General features: G+C 45.6%; 1 protein-coding gene across 4 annotated transcripts; it reads left to right on the top strand.

The window, feature by feature from the left end:
* The first annotated feature begins 518 nt into the window (after positions 1 to 518).
* Positions 519 to 20,397, top strand: LOC134213274 (syntaxin-4-like). Of its 4 annotated transcripts, none has more exons than XM_062692195.1 (7): positions 519 to 818; positions 1,708 to 1,788; positions 17,916 to 18,005; positions 18,061 to 18,312; positions 18,371 to 18,444; positions 18,506 to 19,345; positions 19,524 to 19,653. In XM_062692195.1, exons 3-6 carry the CDS (start codon positions 17,960 to 17,962, stop codon positions 18,824 to 18,826), a joined length of 693 nt encoding a protein of 230 aa, XP_062548179.1. In that variant the 5' UTR covers positions 519 to 818; positions 1,708 to 1,788; positions 17,916 to 17,959; the 3' UTR covers positions 18,827 to 19,345; positions 19,524 to 19,653. The 4 variants fall into 4 exon arrangements, with proteins under 4 accessions (XP_062548179.1, XP_062548162.1, XP_062548170.1 ...); XM_062692178.1 differs by having other exon boundaries at positions 17,909 to 18,005; XM_062692186.1 differs by having other exon boundaries at positions 17,909 to 18,005; positions 19,508 to 19,609.
* Positions 20,398 to 22,031: the final 1,634 nt, after the last annotated feature.

The raw sequence follows: 22,031 nt of genomic DNA, 5'->3' as shown, positions 1-22,031 counted from the left end.
TTCCCACTTTTTTCAAGGTCGCAGAAGAAGCGTAAAGAAATTCTTCTAAACAAGTCTAAAGGCTAAATGTTCTATTAAAGTTCAAAATCTTACATGATTTTGTAACGGTCTTCAATTTTCAATTTTACACCCTGTATCCGATCCGCGACCCCGAATCCACAGAACTGGATTGACAATAAATATTTTAAAATCTGGTGCATTTTTTCTGTTTTGTCTTATTTCGGCCAGTTGCAACTTGCTTTCTTGCATGCTTTCTTCCAAGCAGGCGCGTGCTGGTGCTTATTGCACATTGTTACATTTATTTTAACCAGGAGGTTTTGTGGGTACTCTTAGGTAGATTCGCTTCAAGTTAATTCATATCCTACTCGAATATGTGCTACGAGAGTCGGTTGTCGGTCTCTCTGCGGTTTAGCCTTAAATTTGATCGCGCGACGCTCTCCACTCTATATGCTGTGAAGCTGCCTAGTTTGGAACAAGCGATACTATCTACCGCGCGCGCGACAGTATCATTTGGAACCGCAACTCACCCACATGAGCGTTTTCGGTACGCTCGCTCGCTGACGGTCGCGTATGTGCCTGTCTCGGATTAATCACTTTTATCGCGAAACTGACTGATTGATAAGATTGTGGAAATTGCCTGCGTCAACGAAACGTACGGTGTTCTATACTGTGAACGTACAATGTTCCAAAATAGATAGGGCAAAGTTATAGGAGTGGATTTTGCCGGAACCTGATATTTATCGATCAGGTCGTTTGAATAGCGAAAAAATAAGTCACTCATGACCATGGTGAAAGATCGTTTGAGCGAATTGAAAAGTGTAAGTGAACCTCTCGAATCGAAGGGAGGATTTCCCTTTCATGTAAACTGCTCTTCGGTCGGTCGGCCGGTCGGACGGTGTTGATTTGCGATTCAAATCGTTCTGAATGCTTTGATATCCAGCTAAATACTTGCCTTGCGGTAAAGCGTCCGGATTGCGTATTGGCCGTCCGAACCAATTAGTGCCAATTACATTCAGTTCAGCCGTTTTGCGGGCAACGAGAGTGTGTAGAGTGCACTGCAAAGTGGAACTCGTCTGTGAAGTTGTCACTCCGTAACGAGGACGAAGAGACTGTAAAAACTACTTGTTGTTAGCCTCATCAGGGTGCTTCCAAAAAAATAGAATAAGTCTGGTGCTAAATTTTTATATAGAAGCTGTATATTAGAGTAGGTCGATAGGGTCGTTTTTCAGATTTTTACTCAATACTCGGTGCAACAAGAATAATACAGTCCCTGTTTTTCAATTTGATATTTTTTATAATTTGCATCTTCAACTTCTACTGTAAAATTGTTGAGAGTGATTGATGCCGAATGCAAAGATCAAACTCGATCACCATTACTTATCTGACGATGGGACACTCTAATTCCAAACCCCATGTGATAATCAGTGGACCAAGGTAGACGAACTGATTGCCGTTGCTCCGTTTCGCGAGCAGCGCAACGCGCGGTGCGGCTTCTAACAAAGATGCTGAAAATCACACCGATCGCCGCGAGATACCTACCTACCTAATATATACCGAATGTGATTCGAGAGAGTAATGTACCGTACCCGATGGATGCAATGAATCATGTGTTTTGGACAAGGTGTAATGACCAGTTGTGTGTGCACGGACGCGAAAAGGTGTTTTTGCTGAATAATAGCGTTGCAATTTTCCGGTTGTTCTTTCCAGAAAAGTAAATATGTCAGCGAGGTCAGTCTCAATTTGGTACCGTCGAAGTCGCAGGAGGAAATTTTCTGCAATCTGGAAAAGGTGAGTGATAATTTTCAATCATTTTTATTTATTAGCAGGGTAAGACAATAGAGGTAATAAACCATAGAGGACGATTGTCGCTGCGGTTCCCTTGTTGGGTACATGTTGGGTAAATTTCCATCTGTCAAAACGTACTGATTTTTCCTTCGTTGACATTTAGTGCCCTATCTTCGCCAGCAAAAGATGTTTCGCCAGTGACGACGGCGACAAGCTTCCACTATAGTTTATTACCTCTATTGGGAAGACCGAAGTGGTTTGTATACACCCAGGTTTTTTACACGTTTTTTTGAGAGGTTTTTCTACACGGATTTTTGAACTAAAGTGAACATTTTCTAAGTCTCTCGTGGATAAAGGGCGGACTCTTCTCCCCATCTATTGGGTCAATCTGGAAAACGAGGGCTAGATTATATTATTGTATGTACGAACTTTCTTCTGGAAGGAGATTCTCTATTCATCCCGTGGATTCGCATAAGTGTTTCTGCTTATGGAACCACACCACCCATTTTTGGGCCTTCATACAGGAGTTTGATGAAATATAAACAATAATATAATCATGTCAAATCGTTTGTCAGATATGGCCAGTGCTTTCGACAGGTGTCTTGCTACAATAGATCATCAAAGTGAACATTTTCTAAGTCTTTTTGAATGGAAAACACTTCGAATATTCTTTGCAGTGTACCAAACTCCATTCAATATGGGCTCGATGAGTAGAAGCCGGAAATCGATGTATGGCGCTATGTGAAATTCAAGATGGTGAACTTCCGGTTTGATAAAACGACCGGAAACCCGTACAGTGTTCGGGCCCGATTTTATCATGTTTGCGACCCGATATACTAACCCCCAAAAACAAAAATTTTAGTCTTTCTTTTTATTTTCGCAAAAATACTTTTACCGCCTGTGGATTAAGCATTTTTGAAAATAAATAACGTATTTCTCCGGAAGCTATACAAAGAAATTCCTCCTAAAGTTCTTCGAAGAAACCCAACAAACATTAGAAGATGATAGAGTGCTTATTAAACCTTCACACTTAAATCATTTCACAGATTTCGGTGAATTTTGCTTCAATTCACCGAAATCTCAACAGCAGATTTGTTCGGTAATTATTTCACCAAATTTTCGGCGATTTTTCCTTTGTTCAACTGTCAAAACCACCGAAACTCTGTAAAATTATTCACCGAACAGTTCTGCTGTTGAGATTACGGTGAAATTTCACAGAAATCTGCGATTTATTTTAAGTGTGTTGTCTTCTTCAGCTAAAAAACTAATGTTTTTAGCTTAAATGGTTTGTTGGGAATTTCTACAGAAGTTCCTCGAAGAAATTGCTCCTGAAGTTCCTCAAAGCAATTCCTTCGGAAGTTCCTCAAAAGAATTCCTTCAAAAGTACCTCGAAAGAATTCCTCCGGAAGTCCCTCCAGGAATTCATTCGGAAGTTCCTCCAGGAATTCCTGTGGAAGTTCCTCCAGGAATTCTTGCGGAAGTTCCTCCAGGAATTCCTGCGGAAGTTCCTCCAGGAATTCCTGCGGAAGTTCCTCCAGGAATTCCTGCGGAAGTTCCTCCAGGAATTCCTGCGGAAGTTCCTCCAGGAATTCCTGCGGAAGTTCCTCCAGGAATTCCTGCGGAAGTTCCTCCAGGAATTCCTGCGGAAGTTCCTCCAGGAATTCCTGCGGAAGTTCCTCCAGGAATTCCTGCGGAAGTTCCTCCAGGAATTCCTGTGGAAGTTCCTCCAGGAATTCCTGCGGAAGTTCCTCCAGGAATTCCTGCGGAAGTTCCTCCAGGAATTCCTGCGGAAGTTCCTCCAGGAATTCCTGCGGAAGTTCCTCCAGGAATTCCTGCGGAAGTTCCTCCAGGAATTCCTGCGGAAGTTCCTCCAGGAATTCCTGCGGAAGTTCCTCCAGGAATTCCTGCGGAAGTTCCTCCAGGAATTCCTGCGGAAGTTCCTCCAGGAATTCCTGCGGAAGTTCCTCCAGGAATTCCTCCGGAAGTTCCTCCAGGAATTCCTCCGAAGTTCCTCCAGGAATTCCTCCGGAAGTTCCTCCAGGAATTCCTCCGAAGTTCCTCCAGGAATTCCTCCGAAGTTCCTCCAGGAATTCCTCCGGAAGTTCCTCCAGGAATTCCTCCGGAAGTTCCTCCAGGAATTCCTCCGAAGTTCCTCCAGGAATTCCTCCGGAAGTTCCTCCAGGAATTCCTCCGGAAGTTCCTCCAGGAATTCCTCCTGAAGTTCCTCCAGGAATTCCTCCGGAAGTTCCTCCAGGAATTCCTCCGGAAGTTCCTCCAGGAATTCCTCCGGAAGTTCCTCCAGGAATTCCTCCGGAAGTTCCTCCAGGAATTCCTCCGGAAGTTCCTCCAGGAATTCCTCCGGGCGTTCCTCCAGGAATTCCTCCGGAAGTTCCTCCAGGAATTCCTCCGGAAGTTCCTCCAGGAATTCCTCCGGAAGTTCCTCCAGGAATTCCTCCGGAAGTTCCTCCAGGAATTCCTCCGGAAGTTCCTTCAGGAATTCCTCCGGAAGTTCCTTCAGGAATTCCTCCGGAAGTTCCTTCAGGAATTCCTCCGGAAGTTCCTTCAGGAATTCCTCCGGAAGTTCCTTCAGGAATTCCTCCGGAAGTTCCTTCAGGAATTCCTCCGGAAGTTCCTTCAGGAACTCCTCCGGAAGTTCCTTCAGGAACTCCTCCGGAAGTTCCTCCAGGAATTCCTCCGGAAGTTCCTCCAGGAATTCCTCCCGAAGTTCCTTCAGGAATTCCTCCGGAAGTTCCTCCAGGAATTCCTCCGGAAGTTCCTCCAGGAATTCCTCCGGAAGTTCCTCCAGGAATTCCTCCGGAAGTTCCTCCAGGAATTCCTGCGGAAGTTCCTCCAGGAATTCCTGCGGAAGTTCCTCCAGGAATTCCTGCGGAAGTTCCTCCAGGAATTCCTGCGGAAGTTCCTCCAGGAATTCCTGCGGAAGTTCCTCCAGGAATTCCTGCGGAAGTTCCTCCAGGAATTCCTGCGGAAGTTCCTCCAGGAATTCCTGCGGAAGTTCCTCCAGGAATTCCTGCGGAAGTTCCTCCTGGAATTCCTCCAGGAAGCACCTCCAGGAATTCCTTCGGAAGTTCCTCCAGGAATTCCTGCGGAAGTTCCTCCTGGAATTCCTGCGGAAGTTCCTCCAGGAATTCCTGCGGAAGTTCCTCCAGGAATTCCTCCGGAAGTTCCTCCAGGAATTCCTCCGGAAGTTCCTCCAGGAATTCTTCCGGAAGTTCCTCCAGGAATTCCTCCGGAAGTTCCTCCAGGAATTCCTGCGGAAGTTCCTCCAGGAATTCCTGCGGAAGTTCCTCCAGGAATTCCTGCGGAAGTTCCTCCAGGAATTCCTGCGGAAGTTCCTCCAGGAATTCCTGCGGAAGTTCCTCCAGGAATTCCTGCGGAAGTTCCTCCAGGAATTCCTGCGGAAGTTCCTCCAGGAATTCCTGCGGAAGTTCCTCCAGGAATTCCTCCGGAAGTTCCTCCAGGAATTCCTGCGGAAGTTCCTCCAGGAATTCCTGCGGAAGTTCCTCCTGGAATTCCTGCGGAAGTTCCTCCTGGAATTCCTGCGGAAGTTCCTCCAGGAATTCCTGCGGAAGTTCCTCCAGGAATTCCTGCGGAAGTTCCTCCAGGAATTCCTGCGGAAGTTCCTCCAGGAATTCCTGCGGAAGTTCCTCCAGGAATTCCTGCGGAAGTTCCTCCAGGAATTCCTGCGGAAGTTCCTCCAGGAATTCCTGCGGAAGTTCCTCCAGGAATTCCTGCGGAAGTTCCTCCAGGAATTCCTGCGGAAGTTCCCCCAGGAATTCCTGCGGAAGTTCCTCCAGGAATTCCTGCGGAAGTTCCTCCAGGAATTCCTGCGGAAGTTCCTCCAGGAATTCCTGCGGAAGTTCCTCCAGGAATTCCTGCGGAAGTTCCTCCAGGAATTCCTGCGGAAGTTCCTCCAGGAATTCCTGCGGAAGTTCCTCCGGGAATTCCTGCGGAAGTTCCTCCAGGAATTCCTCCGGAAGTTCCTCCAGGAATTCCTGCGGAAGTTCCTCCAGGAATTCCTGCGGAAGTTCCTCCAGGAATTCCTGCGGAAGTTCCTCCAGGAATTCCTGCGGAAGTTCCTCCAGGAATTCCTGCGGAAGTTCCTCCAGGAATTCCTCCGGAAGTTCCTCCAGGAATTCCTCCGAAAGTTCCTCCAGGAATTCCTCCGGAAGTTCCTCCAGGAATTCCTCCGGAAGTTCCTCCAGGAATTCCTCCGGAAGTTCCTCCAGGAATTCCTCCGGAAGTTCCTCCAGGAATTCCTCCGGAAGTTCCTCCAGGAATTCCTTCGGAAGTTCCTCCGGAAGTTCCTCCGGAAGTTCCTCCAGGAATTCCCCCAGGAAGTTCCTCCAGGAAGTTCCTCAAGGAATTCCTCCGGAAGTTCCTCCAGGAATTCCTCCGGAAGTTCTTACAGGAATTCCTCCGGAAGTTCCTTCAGGAATTCCTCCGGAAGTTCCTCCGGAAGTTCCTTCAGGAATTCTTCCGGAAGTTCCTCCAGGAATTCTAACGGAAGTTCCTTTAGGAATTCCACCGAAATTTCCTTTAGGAATTCCACCGAAATTTCCTTTAGGAATTCCACCGAAATTTCCTCCAGGAATTCCTGCGGAAGTTCCTCCAGGAATTCCTCCGGAAGTTCCTCCAGGAATTCCTCCGGAAGTTCCTCCAGGAATTCTACCGGAAGTTCCTCCAGGAATTCTACCGGAAGTTCCTTTAGGAATTGCACCGGAAGTTCCTCCAGGAATTCCTCCGGAAGTTCCTCCAGGAATTCCTCCGGAAGTTCCTCCAGGAATTCCTCCGGAAGTTTCTCCAGGAATTGCTCGGGAAGTTCCTCCAGGAATCGCTCCGGAAGTTCCTCCAGGAATTGCACCGGAAGTTCCTCCAGGAATTTCTCTGGAAGTTCCTCCAAGAGTTCCTCCGGAAGTTCCTCCAGGAAGTTCCTCCAGGAATTCCTCCGGAAGTTCCTCCAGGAATTCCTCCGGAAGTTCCTCCAGGAATTCCTCCGGAAGTTCCTCCAGGAATTCCTCCGGAAGTTCCTCCAGGAATTCCTCCGGAAGTTCCTCCAGGAATTCCTCCGGAAGTTCCTCCAGGAATTCTTCCGGAAGTTCCTCCAAGAATTTCTCTGGAAGTTCCTTCAGGAATTCCTTCGAAAATTCCTCCAGAAATTCCTCCAGAAATGCCTCCAGGAATTCCTTCGGATGTTACGTAAACCGTTACGGAGCCGGAATCATGTTTTTGAATACAGTTTTTCATGATTATTATACACTAATGTTGGTTTTGGGGTACTCGTGGTTTGATCGAGGTTAGGAAATACAATTATACAATAGAAAAGAAAGGGAATTTAGGGTGCCTTATTTATTACAATGCTGATGTTCACACAGTTGAAATCCATGGCAATGTTTCACATCTGTAACGAGACAAATATTTTTGAGAGACAGCATCGAAAAGAAGACATACGAATGGGGTTTAACGGTAGTTAACAAAAGGAAGACATTCTTGAGGGATTACGGCAGCAAAAGGGAGGGATGGACGACGATTACAATCTAACATCAGCAACTTTCGAAAATTGGTGGACAAGGGATATGTATTCAAGATCGAGACCCGCCAACATTTCCCTAATAGGTTTCGGCTGTTTTCCTCGAATCGAATTTTGAGCCATGACCGCTTCGACATCTGTCGGCGAACTGAATACAGACATCTACTCATCTCCCCATCTGAAGAGCGCTGTCAAGGATCAACAGGGGAAAGAAACTTGTACTCTTGTCGCGGGGGAAGTGAATCTATCGACTGTACGCCATCGATGATGGCCTCAGGATATTTTTCCCAATCGATGTGCTTCGTGAGGTCATATGAGAAGTTGATAGAAACAGATCGATTACGTCCATTGGAAACCGAGACTTCGATCGGCAAATGTTCACTACCATGGGGATCTTGGACCACCTTCCAAGTACATTCCAACGATAATGAGCTCGAAAAAGTGGAAAGAACTAGATGGCTATCTCTTGCTGGAGGAGCTACTCGTGTAACTTCTCCTGTATTCAAAATTGACATATTGAAGTCGTCGCAGAGGTCGTATATCATTGTTAAACGGTTATCGTCGTACAGTTCCCCCAGCCTGTTCGATGGGAGTTAAAATCTCCAAAGAGCATCCGTGGCTCAGGCATAACCGAGCAGATGTGCGAGAGATCTCTACGAGATATTGCGGTGTTTGGAAGAAGATATATCGAGGCGATACTGAGGTCTTTTCTTCGAATAGTCACCTGACATGCGACAGCTGTCCAGACATCGGCGCAAGATCGACGCTTTAGAAGAGGTGCTGTTTTTTGATCCCTAAAAGCACCCCTCCATATCGATTTGCTTGATCGCGGCGGATTATGTTGAAATCAGGAAAATGAAGATTTACATCTGGTTTTAGCCAAGTTTCACATAAAGCTAAAACATCGCATTGTAATTTGTTAACTAAAAATTTAAAAAAAATCTACTTTTGGAAGAATACTTCGACAGTTCCACTGTAGAAACGAAATCATGTTATCCTTATTGACTAAGTTAGCCATGGAAGGATACAAATGACTCGAGGGGTGGCATTTTTGAAGCCAGCTGCTTTAGGAGAGGAGCACATAACATATAGGCATCTTTCCCTTGGAATGTGGTCCCTCCATGATTTTGGAACGCTAGCGAACCTAGCGGTGGAAGTCAAGCTTTACTGAACAACGCGCATTAGACAGAGCGGCACCGCATGCTTTGCTGTCTCTTTCTTTCCCTTTGGATATACGGGAGTGCCGTTCGTCGATTGTTGATACACAAAGAGCCTACTTTGAAATTTGCAGTTTGTTCTATGATGTCTATCTGTTTTGTGAGAGGAGTCAGACCGTGTTCTTCACTATAAGGCCGAAGGTCTTTCTTCTTCGCTCAACTTTTTTTTCTTACTTCTTACATTTTTCTTCTTCTTTCTTTATTCTTTTTTCTCACTTCCTTTTTCCTTCTATATCTCTTCTTCTATCTCTCTTCTTCTTTCTTCTATCTTCTTTCTTCTTTCTTATTTTTTCATTTTTCTTTCTATCTTCCTTTTCTTACTTCTTCCTTTTTCCTTCTTCATGCTTCTTCTTTCCTTCTTCTTTCTTCCTTTTTCTTTCTTCTTCCTTCATTCTTCCTACTTCCTTTTTCCTTCTTCCTGCTTTCTTCTTCCTTCATCCTTCTTTATTCTTTATTCTTCCTCCTTCCTCAAATCTTTTTTTCCTTCTTCCTTTTTCTTTTCTCCTTCCTTTTTACTTCTTCCTCCATTCTCCTTCCTTCACCCTTCTTTCTTCTTTATTACTTATTTCATTTCGTCCAGGGAATAGTTTGTAGCTGAGACGAGACCTGCAAAGACGCTGCTTCTTTTTCTTGTTTTGACACTTGTTCTTCTTTTCATCACAGTTGACCATCGAGTTTCAACTGTTTACTTGACTGTTTCACCTAAGCCCCAGGTGGACCCTTCTGAGCACAATAAAAGTGTATCCAATTCACGAAATAGTTAATTCATTTTCATAAGGATTTTTATACCGGGAACAAAACACAGGTTTATTACTGATTATTAACAAGCTAAACGGAAGGTTTGGAATACTCGGTAAAGTAAAGAAGTCTTGGTAAAACAAAAATGATGTGGAATATTTTATTTGGGATACCAATACTTTCACTCAAAAAGCTGCTGGTTGCACCTGACAGTTCGTGACAGCAGTTGACTGGCAGCAGCTGAAGTTACATTTTTTCCTCTTTGCAGGTCTCGTCTCAGGTTTGTAGCAGTTGGATTCTTTTCAACTTTCCAGAACTTTTTCATGTAGTTGTGTAGATCAGCGACAGTAGCCACGTTACAATGGACGGGTGCTTCTTGCCGGCTTTGTGTGGTGCGACCAGACAGCACCCACCCGAAGACCGAATTAACTAACGAAGGGAGTGACTCTCCAAGTGAAATGCGTCCTGGTACGTCGAACAGATCGAAGAAAATTTCGGCATTGCCCATGGTACTCGATTGGAAGAAAGCAGGATCGGCAAGATTGATGTTGGATGGGATGTTCCAAGCAGCGACATCGATGCTTGTTGATGGCAGGTCCATGGTGACTTTTGGCAAGATAAGAAAGTCGACGTTGGTTGTGTAATCCGAGTTTCGGGATTTGATAACGGCTCGATATTGGTGCTTAACTTTAGTAGTAGCCTTTCCTATTCCTGCAACCGGCGTATTCACCCTCGATCGTCTGACATTCATCATTTGGGAAAGTTGAACGGATGAGAAACAGCATTCGCTGCCAGAGTCCAGCAGAGCGCGTGCGAAGTGCTCCTTCCCTGCATCATCAACAACAATTACCACCGCAGTGGCAAGCACAATCTTCGATCTACCTGGCAATTGTGAGTTACCGCTGGTCACTCCCGAGTGTAGAGCATGCATCGTTGTTGAATTCGCATTCGTAGCAGTTGAAGTGGACGATGACGATGAAGGTTCGACGGGGATGGCACCAGTGGCGGAAGGGTTGGAGTTTCGTGTTTCATTGGTTGAATGCACATTTGTTGATTTACCATGGTTGTATGTATTGGAGGGGCAAAGTTGTGTGTGGTGACGAGATTTACACCTACAGTTGATGTCGTTTAACAAGTCTTTCCTTCTCTTCGACGGGCATTCGACCAAATATGTGGCATTGATAGATTGGGTGTTCGTCAGGGCAGAAGAGGCATCTCCGTCGATTCTCCTGAAAAGCTCCGTGGCTACCAACTCGAACATTTTGCGATTTGCGAGGCTGATAGGCTTGCTGTGGTTCGACTTGCTTGGAAGAAACTTGTTGAAGGACACTTACTCGACGTTGGATAAAATCAGTCAAATCCTTGAAGACCACATTGGCTTGGGCAGCAGAAAATTCTTCCCAATCACGACGAGTAGTCGGATCGAGCCGACTTGAAAGGAAATGGATCAGCAAGATATCCCAATATTCAGTGCTTTCACCTAGTTGTTTTAGCACCTTGACGTTTGCTTCAAACTTCTCGACCAATGAATGAAGCTCGGTAGAGGACTCTCGACGAAGCACCGGAAAATCAAACAAAGCCTGAACATAATTGCGCTTGAGTACCTTTGGGTTCTGGAAGTGCTCGAGCAATAAATTCCAAGCGACAGGATAATTTATCGCACTAATTGGAATAGTTTGAACTAATTTTAGAGCTTCACCAGCTAATGACGACCGGAGATAATAAAATTTTTGTATAGTTGACAACTCGGTGGATGAGTGCACAAGCGATACGAACAAATCGTGAAAGTTGAGCCACGTTTCATAATTTCCAGTAAACACTGGTAATTTCACATCAGGTAGCTTCACGTGGTTTAAGCTATGGCTATGGGCGGATGCGGTGGACGTAGGGGCACTTGTTGAGGCAGGGCAGTGTTGTGATAGGAAACCTTTTACCCTATAATAGGATGTTTCGAACTCAGTTCTCTCTATGAGGTACTGGTCGAGGGCTTCCGGAGTCTCATACTGGGTTTCCAAGTCGGTCTGTACCTTATTGAAGTCCGCCCACAACGATGTGATCGCTTCTAGTCGTATGGGTACTTCTGCTCTGTCTCTCTCCTCCTGCCGCATGAAGATGAAGAAAGGTCCGGTGATGATGCTATCCGGATGTCGATGGCATGTAAGCAAGGAAAGGCCCGGTAGACGAGCGATATCAAAGTGAGGCGATTGGAATATCACTCACCTGTTTGAACAATTATCAATGCCTTGCAATTTTTCTCAGACAGCTTCAATGATGGCGATGGGTGGGAAATTGTGATGGCGATTTGATGGAAGCCGTGTCACACGCAGGAATGGCGTAGGAACCATTTGCCGTAGATTCACCGGATGATCGGAAACGGGTCGACGATCATTCAATTTGCAAAAAAGAAGTAACCGCGGTGGAGGTTCGGATTTTGATGGCTTTTCCGCAAACGCCTCGAACGATGCCTGGACGAACGAAACTTCCCAGGCAGTTGGAAACGGCAGAAATTGGTGTTATTGCCGAGACCCGGCAAACCGCCTGGAGATCCTTCGGCATACAGACCAATTTGCCTACTCGACGCAGCTGGGAAGTTGTTAGAGAGGGTGATCCTGAATAGATTGTCGGACTATACGGAGTGTGCTGGTGGCTTATCTATCAACCAGTATGGTTTCCGTAAAGGCCATTCAACCATTAAAGCAATTCGATCAGTAACGGATACGGTAAAGGTAGCGCGTGGTTTGAATAGGCGAGGTGTTAGGTACTGCGCATTGATTACACTTGAGGTAAAGAATGCGTTTAACAATGCTAGCTGGGTAGCTATAGCTCACTCCCTGAATCGCTTGAGGGTTCCGGATTATCTTTATTATTATTTAATATTATTTATTCAGACTAAGGCCGAAGTGGCCTGTGCAGTACACTAAAGTCTTCTCCATTCAGCTCGGACCACGGCTGTACGTCACCAATCACGCAGTCTCCGGAAGGTCTGCAGTTCGTCCTCCACTTGATCGATTCACCTTGCTCATTCTGACGTTCTGGCTACGTGCCCGGCCCACCGCAGTCTTCCGAATTTCACGGTGTGAACGATGGATGGTTTTCCCAACAGCTGATGCAACTCGTGGTTCATTCGCCTCCTCCACGTACCGTCCGCCATCTGCACCCCACCATAGATGGTACGCAGCACTTTCCTTTCCACGAGTATCGTCTAGGTCTCGTGTCCGTAGAGGACTACCGGTCTAATGAGCGTTTTGTAGATTATCAGTTTGGTACGGCGGCGAGCTCTATTCGATCGGAGCGTCTTGCGGAGTCCAGAGTACGTACGATTTCCAGCCACTATGCGTCTCCGAATTTTTCTGCTGGTATCGTTTTCGGCAGTCACCAGTGAGCCCAAGTACACAAATTCTTCTACCACCTCGATTTCGTCACCACCGATGCAAACTCGCGGTAGGTGTTCACATTGTCTACTTGTCTACAACTTTTCCTATTATGTACTTCGTCTTCGACGTGTTGATGACTAGTCTTCAGTCTGATGTAGGCTTCCTCCATCTTCTCAATGTTACGTGCCATAATATCTATGTCGTCGGCGAAGCCAAATAGCTAGACGGATTTATTGAAAACTGTACCACTCGTGTTAATCCTTGCTCTTCGTATTACACCTTCCAAAGCGATGTTGAATAGCAGACACGAAAGATCACCACCTTGCCGTAACCCTCTGCGGGTTTCGAAGGGACTCTAGAATGCCCCTGAAACTCGAACTACGCACATCACCCGATCCATCGTCGCTTTGATCAACCGTGTCAGTTTATCCGGAAATCCATGTTCGTGCATTGCCCGTGGTGGAGCGTTCGTCCTTAAACTCGCCTGGTACTGCCCCACGAACTCTCTTGCAATTGGTGCTAGTCGACGGCATAAAATTTGGCAGAGTACCTTGTAGGCGGCGTTCAGCAATATGATTGCGCGGTAGTTGCTACAATCCAGCTTATCGCCCTTTCTGTAGATGGGACACACGACACCTTCCATCCACTCATGCGGCAAAACTTCCTCCTCCCAAACCTTGGTAATGACCCAGTGCAGCGCTCTAGCCAGTGCCTCACCACCGTGTTTAAATAGCTCTCCTGGTAGTTGGTCAACCCCAGGGGCTTTGTTGTTCTTCAGCCGGCAAATCTCCTCCTGGATTTCCTGGTCGAATTATGTCCTGCGCGCGTTCTCCCAGGTCCATCACCATACCGCCATCTTCATCTGTCACATCGCCATTCAGGTGTTCTTCGTAGTGCTGCCGCCACCTTTGGATCCCCTCACGCTCGTTCGTAAGAAGGTTCCCGTTTATGTCCTTACACATCCCTAGTAACATTTTGGTTTTGTGCTGGTTTTATAACACTCCTGTAGAGTAAATTGTGGTCTTCGAGAGCGTTATAAAACTTAAAATGTTATTTGGGATATCATGCTGTATCACGTGGCTGTATTACGAGCACGGTTATCATACAACTTTCGTGTGTTATTAGCGCGGTACAGTTGCTTCGTCTGTTCATCTTCCTGCTGGCGCTTTTTCCTCCGGAAAATCGAGTTTTGTCTGTTCGCGCCCGTTCATATCGTGCCTCGTTCGCCCTCGTGCGGTGTTGCAGCAAGCTTGCCCATGCTGCATTCTTCTCTTCCACTAACTGCTCACATTCATCGTCATATCAATCGTTTCTCTGATCCAGGGACACCGTGCCTAGTGCATCGGTTGCGGTACTACCAATGGCGGATCGAATATCTCTCCTGCCATCTTCAAGAGACGCTGCGCCTAGCTGATCTTCCGTTGGGAGTGCCACTTCCAGCTGCTGCGCGTATTCTACCGTCTTGTAGCCACCCAATGTTAAGCTACGGCGTCCGACTTCGACGCGTGTTGTACACCGTGGAGAGTTTTGAGCGCAGGCATACTGCAGCGAGGTAGTGGTCGGATTCAATATATGCTCTGCGGTAAGTGCGGACGTTCGTGATATCGGAGAAGCATTTACCGTCGATTAGATGGTTTTCCGTTTCTTGGTTCAATGCCCGCTTTTCCACACTTTCTGTCCTGTCCAGCAAATCTCCTGCAGCGCCACGACGTCAAAGTTGCGGGGATGTAATTCATCATAGATCATCCTGTTCAACTTGGCAGAGCTATATAAAATGGGGCATATATCACAATAGATCTAACAAATGGCAGTGATTGAAATACCCAACAAGAAAAAAATCCTTCACCCAGTGTGAATGTCCTTCCTTAACAGAACATTACTTCAATGGCGGTTTCTATGTCTTGCTATTACTATCTTGCTACGATGGCGGGTAATTATTTGTGGTCCGGCTTGATGATGGCAATTCCTCACGGACGCGATACCGATATACCCACGCTGGTTGTCGAAGAAACGATGGCCGTTTTCCGTTAACTGGTCTTCAGGTTCGAAGGACTTGGTTCCTATCCCTAGTAACATTTTGGTTTTATAATGGTTTTATATCACTCTTGAAGAGTAAATTATGGTCTTCAAGAGCGTTATAAAACTTAAAATGTTACTTGGGATATTTACTTTAATCAATGAAGCAAAATTGTGCTTCCGACTCCAACAATGATGGGAACGGTTGACTGCGCCTGTTGTCCCTCCTAAATTACCTGATTCCTTCCTGGAATTTGGACATGGAAAGGCCTCGTTTGTATACTCAGTTCAACTCTCTGGAACGGGATATACGATGGAGTGTTGACACTGCAGCTGTCCAGCAAGTGAAAATCACCTGTTTTGCAGACGACGTGTCACTAACGGTAATGGGCGAAACATTTGAAGAAGTGAAGGTGTCAGTAACGGAGACGATTGGCACGATCTGGAGACTGAATGAATGGAGTTACGCTGTAGATAGCCCAGCCACTTGGAAGTGATGTTTAACGACAGACTTGACCTTGAAAATGGCTTGAACTTAACGTCATGGCCGAATGATACACATCTACATTACCCAGGTGGTAGACATCGAACTCTATAAGCGAAAAGACGCCGAAATTGTGAAAAAGATGGTGAGAATTTGTTAGATGACGAAGTGGCAGCAGTAGTAGGACTGTACCGAGAAACGAAGGTGGACCTAACGGCGCAACCTGAGCCTGGCTAGGTTCCAACCTGAAGTTTCTAGGTTCGAGCACCTCATCGTTGTGTCCGGAGAGTGAGAGGCTTGCCCTAGGTTTGGAATAGTACGAAGCGAAGTAGACAGTTCGAGCTAAAAGAATGTCGTAGAAGAAATGTGGCGAAATTGGGTCCTAAAATGAAGAATCGATATTCGATTTTCTTTCAGGGAACGATGAAGGTAATCATTCTAAACGTGTCAGTTTTTCTTTAGACTCAAAAATCGAAAAGAACATTGTTTAATTTGAAATTGAAAAATATATGAAAAATGCTTCCTCGACATTTTCGGTCTTGTTTGACGTACGGATTCAAACGCACTAGCAAAACACCGCAGGGCACTTGACTCAACCTTTGACAGTTAATATATGGGGCTGACGTTTTGGGCTGATGGTTCATTCGTTCTGAAATGTTGCACAGTCCAAAATTTGCCTTAAAATGTCTTAAACACAAAAATATTATTTTTACTGATTTAGAATTTTACCAGAATTTTTATAACAACGGTACAAGTATTCCTGACCGATGCACTATCGTTTGCAACCATAAATGATGTAGGGCTTTAGGACCCAATTGAAGCACATGGAATGCAGTCGATGGGACAGTCATGCGCATATTATTCGAGCTGCAGAAGTAATAGCGTCGGGGTCGGAAGTACACCGTTGGCAAATATTATGTTCAAGGGCTTACGAGGTGGTTTATTCCAGAAGCATCGTACCAATATAGATTTTGTAGGCTTCGGATATGAAAGGTTGTGAAGTATAGCAAAATCCGAACCATGCCTTATCGATCAGCCTGTACCAACTGTCGGGGTTTCCTTTTTTACCAGATAAAACACACAAATTATTTAATTTTCACTTAATATTTATATTTACTTTTTTTTTTTCAAATTCTGCTCATTTATTTTTTTTGTCACACCCCAAGTAACAATTTCAATGCTTGTTAGATTTATTCAATTCTTATAGCGGATTTATAACAGCAGTCACCATGACCAGTTGTTATGTTCTATTGGCGTTCTTATTGCTATCAATAAACCTCTCATAAATCTGCTGAAAAAGCTTCAAACGTCAAATGCTGATTGATCTTATGGGCAGCATTACGGTTATGACTGAGAGCGTAATAAGTCATATTTTCAAAGCTCGTTCAAAGCCAAAATTTTTGGTCGTAATGTGGTCGAATGAATAACCACAATAAGAATATTTGCATTGCAAAGAGTTTATTACGGTGTTCGTCGAGAGCAACATTTTTCTGTTCGATATACATGACGGCCATATTGAAAATAGAAAAGCATTTCCAGATCAGTGAAATTCATTACTGAAATTTACTTCTAGACAATATTTACGCCGCATAAAGAACTTTCCAGGTAATTTGTTAAAATTGCAAATATATTGGTGAGGGAAATCAATGGAATAAATGGATATTTAGAATATCGATGTTATTATTATGTCCAGTGTATTGCCCAGAACTACATAATTTTGTCGGCGCCTAGTGCTGAATCTATTTTTTTTACTAGGTTTTACAATAAAACTGAACGCGCAGCTCATTTCAATAAATATATATACCGAAGAAAAAACCTTGGAAAATATATTTTGTTGTTTTCATTTTCATCTACAATCCATTTTGTTTTTATTATTCTGTGATGTTTTTTTCTCTTTTTCAAAGCGACTTTTTTGACAGCTGCCGCAGCCAAATTCCCTTTTTTTGCGGGTGGCTTGAAAAGGGTTTCGAAATACTCTTATAATACATTTATAGTGGTTATCAAGGGTGGGCCACTTAGTCATATCTTACTCTTATAGTGGTCATCAGAAGGTTGCCGTGTGGTCGTGGGTTTTATTGTGAGTTATTATAATTTGATCTTGAAAACCATTCCAAGAGAGGGATAAAACTTAAAATGTTACTTGGGACACCCGTTTCCGATAACGTCCGTCACAAAACTGAATGCATTGCTTCCAGCGCTGACTGACGTACGCCAGACTCAGCTCTCCGCTCTATTGTCGTGTTTTGCTCTCCCGTTTTGCTCTTTGCTACGGGTTTCTACCACTCGAAGCATCAAGAATATTCTCGAACAAGCTTCACTTTTTGTTTTTCACTGGCACTCTAATATTATATCAAACATATTTGAAATGTGCAATCTAATAATATTTTTCTAAAGTAATATTCTAGTAATGCCAGTAAACGGAATTATTATATTTTTTGTGCTACTCTATTTCCTACACCAACCATGTCACCGGCAATCAAGCGTGCTATCATTAGAATCCTAAGTTTGTTCGTTAATAAAATTATAATAATTAGTTATTTCCGCGAATATTGTCAATACCCCTACCCAGAAAATGATTTTCTTCAGTCGCTGAAGGGCTCACTGATCAAGATGGAGCTATGAACAATTTCAGTTCACTGCAGTCGACTGTGGAGTCCTACCCGTATAATACCCAATTAATTTATTTATTCATCTCTTTATTTTTTTTACAACTCAGTTACCATAAACCTTATAAAACTATTTCTAGTTTTCAGAACTGACCGAATGGATACGTACGATCCGGGCCAACATCGAGGAGATGCGCAAAACCATCTCAACGCCATCCTTCCACTACAATGACAAAGGTTGGACACTCAAGCTTTCTTTATCCATGATCTAACGCTACTTTTACCTTTTCAGTGATACGTCAGAAGGTAGAAACCAAAATGGACCAGAGTCTTGGGCTGTGCAAACAAATTTACACCGCGATCAAGCGGCTACAGGAGGAACTGGAAGAGGAGAATAGTCGAGGGAGTGTCCTCTTCCGGATCAAACACACGCAGTTCCTGGTCATCAAGGACGACTACCTGAATGCGTACCGAGAGCACGAAGAGTTTGTCAACTACTACGAAAACAAGGTGGTCAATCTGATGAAAAAGGAAGCGAAAGCAAGTCGGTTGTATGGGGGTTTGATGTCATGTTTGAATCTAACTTCGATTGTTACTTTCAGTGAGCTACAACATTACAGACGATGAAGCAGCGGAGATGTTGGCCAGCAACCAGATGTCACCTTTTGTAGGGAATGTAAGTATTTCTGTTCTTATGCAATTTAATGGAAAGGTCCCTAAGATAACTGTTTTCGCAGATTCTGGAAGAAACGGAACGGGAACGGCAGAAACTTCGGGACATTATGGCACGGCACTCGCAGCTAGTCGAACTGGAGAAGTCACTGATCGAGATTCGTGATCTTTTCGTGAGGATATCGACGCTGGTCATGGATCAGGGCAGTTTGGTTCAGGTGATCGAGTACCACGCGCAGCAGGCTTCGCTCAACACCGATCACGGAGCGCACCAGCTCGAGAAGGCTCGCGAGTACAAACTTAAGGCACTGAAGAAGAAAACATGGCTGCTGATGTGGGCCGTCATAATTCTGGGCGTACTGGTACTGCTAATGATCATATTCTAAGTTAGATTTAAGCTCTGTAAAAAGTGTTCAAACGGCGAAATCTGTCCGTCCTTGGTTGAAAGAAACTCCGCCTGAAGATAGGCCCACCGAGTAAATTAGCGACCGCGCAAGTGTGCCGCTGCTACTAGTTAGCATTCTTAGCTGCCCCCACACGATATGATCGCTATTCATTAGCGTCAATTAGGAAATTGTGCAAAACATGTTACAGTCGTGGTTTCGCTTTCCTATTTTGGTTCAGTTTGTAGTCCGTAGTGAGCTTGGGAAGAGTGAGTATCGACGAGAATCGAGTATTTTTATGTGATTGAATCGGGTTTTGTAATGAGATCGAGCCATGGTTAAAGATCGGCTTCAAGAAATGTTGGAGGTCAAATTAAATTTCTTTCACCGGAAGAAATCGTTTATCAAGCATTAATTTCTTATTTTTAGAAGAGCAAAGCGATCGAGGAATACAAATTTGTGCATGAGCATGAGTTCAGAACGCGGTACAATCAGGAACTGATTTTGGAGGACCTTGATCAAGTAAGGTTACTTAATTGTGCTTATTCTGCGTCACGGGTGGATCGAGAATTGTTGATTTTGACTTTAGAAGGCATCGACAATTCTCACTTCATTCGAAACGAGTTACATCATACGAAACGTAGAATAGGCACAATTAATAATAAATTAATAGAATGAAAACAGTTATCTTCCAATCCAGTAGTTTTCGGAAATATCAGGCTGGATTCGGCAACTGCATCGGAACGTTACGGACATCGAGGTGAATATCTTCTGCGAAGGGTGGACGAAAGCAAGCCAAAGGCTACGGGAGAATGCCAATCTGTGCTACCGGATCTACGGGGCCGTCAAACGTTTGCCTGGAGAGTTGGATAGCAAGAAGAAGGCAGTATCAAGGAAAGATTGCGGGGCAGAAGAAGAGGATTTCGATGGAGATAATCTGGTGAATCGGATACGCAGTGTTCAGTTCGAGAGCATTAAGACTGCTTACACAAAGGCATACTGGAAGTATGATGCGGTGGTACGTCGGTATGAGGACAAGGTCAAGCGGAGTAGCATAGTGAGTAAGTTCAGTAACACGAATTCAAGTCTCCTCGTTTCCAATGTTCACGGCTCTTACTACTATTTCAGTACCCATTGCGGATGACTTTGGCTCACCTGACGCCACGGATCCACTACTGACTGCCATCCAGTACCGTAGACTGTCCCACTGTGACCGAATACTTCTCTCCAAGCCCATCGAGGAAGCCTACAATACTCTGAATGCTGTCGAAGAGCGACACCAGGAGCTTATGGCTCTGGAACGTTCACTCATCGAAATGCGGGACCTATTCGTTTTGTTCTCCACGTTGGTCATGGAGCACGGCAGTATACTGAACCTTGTCGAAGGGAATGTTCAGACAGCCTCGCAGCATGTGGCCAGAGCGGTGGTCCAATTGCAGGCGGCCCGTGGCTATCAGTGGCAGGCGACCAAACGGAAGTGTCTATGCTTCAGTGCCACAAGCGTTTTGGTAGTGATTCTGGTGATTTTGGTGGCCGTCGCAGTCTTGATGGCAGTAAAGAAACTGATGTTTTGAGAAGTCGTCTATGCTTATTTCAGGAAAGAAGTTCTGCCAGAACATCTTGGACACGGCCCTTTAATTTAAATTGTTGATTGGATTGTTCTTCATACTCTTCGGTTGTAGGAATCAGTTGCGCTCGATAGCAGCCTCCCTTACCGGGTACCCGCCAGGAACGGTAATTGGGTCACCGATGGGTCTAAAATGGCGGCGATATGGACAACGGGGAAATACCCAGTCCAAGAGTTGGTATCTACGACACACGAGGGCTTCGTCATTGCCAAAGTCAACGGGGTCTTCTTCTGCAGCTGCTATGCGCCTCCTCGATGGTCGATCGAGCAGTTCGGTCGTATGCTGGATTGTTTGACGGCTAACTTGATGGGGCTTAGCCCGGTGGTGATAGCGGGGGACTTCAACGGGGGCAGATCCTGCTGGAGTCACTGGCCATGTTGGATGTGGACTAGGCTAATGTCGGTTATCGCGATTATCGACGTTACGTTCTGGAGCCCTGGCCAAACGAGTAGTTCGAGCTGGAGGGTAGATGATGGCTACACTCACAGCGACCACCTGGCGGTTCGCTACAGTATCGACTATACGTCCAGCATTCAGCGGACGGAAGAAGGGGTGAGGCCTAGTCCTCGTATGTGGAAGACATCATACTTCGACGACGAGGTGTTTAAGGAAGCGCTCATACGCACAATACTCTCGGTCTGAGCGGCGAGCAGCTGGTAACAGTACTCTCGCGTGCATGCGATGCCACCATGCCCAGGAAAGTCCACCCTAGGAATGGGAGGCCACCGGCTTACTGGTGGACTCAAGCAATTGCGAACCTGCGCAGCGCCCGCCTGGGGGCAAGGAGGCGGATGCAGCGAGCACGCACAGAAGAGGGGCGTGTTGAACGACGGGTGGCGTTCGTGGCTGCTAGAGCCGCTATGAAGACTGAGATTAGGTCAAGCAAAAAGCCTGCTTCGAGGGCCTGTGTCAAAGTGCCAACGCGAATCCATGGGGTGACGCCTAAAGTGTCGCAATGGCCAAGACACGTGGGGCGATGGCCCCTACAGAGCGGTCTCCAGAGATGCTGGAGAGGATCATCGCGAGGCTCTTCCCACGTCATGACCCAAGTCCCTGGCCTCACTTTGTGGAGCTGTCAGGGGCGGGGGTAGCCGACGAGCAAAGGGTAGCGGTGGCGGAACTTGCGGGGTTTGCACAGTCGCTTAGTGTAGGTAAGGCACCAGGACCGGAAGATATTTTGAACCTGGCCATCAAAGCGGCCATTGCTGAGGCTCCCGAGATGTTCAGATCTGTCAAGCAGAGATGCCTGGACGAGGGAGTCTTCCCTGAAGCATGGAAAAGGAAGAGCTTGGTCCTATTGCCAAAGGTGGGAAAACCACCGTGGGATCCGTCGGCATATAGACCAATATGCCTGCTTGATACGGCGGGGAAGGTGCTCGAGAAGATCAACAGGTTGTTGATACGAACGGAGGGTGCGGATAGTATATCGAGTAACCAGTTTGGCTTCCGAAAGGATAAGTCGACCGTAGACGCTATCTTGTCGGTTACTAAATGCGTGGAGATAGCTATCCAGCGTAAGAGGAGGGGAGATTGCTATGGTGCAGTAGTGACTCTCGACGTGAGGAATGCTTTCAATAGTG

This window comes from Armigeres subalbatus, chromosome 1 (genome assembly GCF_024139115.2).
Source record: "Armigeres subalbatus isolate Guangzhou_Male chromosome 1, GZ_Asu_2, whole genome shotgun sequence".
Classification (NCBI taxonomy): domain Eukaryota; kingdom Metazoa; phylum Arthropoda; class Insecta; order Diptera; family Culicidae; genus Armigeres; species Armigeres subalbatus.
This window is presented reverse-complemented; position numbering and strand designations above follow the sequence as displayed.

Coding starts and splice junctions, on each gene's coding strand:
- LOC134213274 (XM_062692168.1), top strand. CDS start 19,158: ATGGTTAAAGATCGGCTTCAAGAAATGTTGGAG. Junction 19,346..19,526: donor TTTTGGAGGACCTTGATCAA/GTAAGGTTACTT, acceptor CCAATCCAGTAG/TTTTCGGAAATATCAGGCTG. Junction 19,885..19,951: donor CAAGCGGAGTAGCATAGTGA/GTAAGTTCAGTA, acceptor CTACTATTTCAG/TACCCATTGCGGATGACTTT.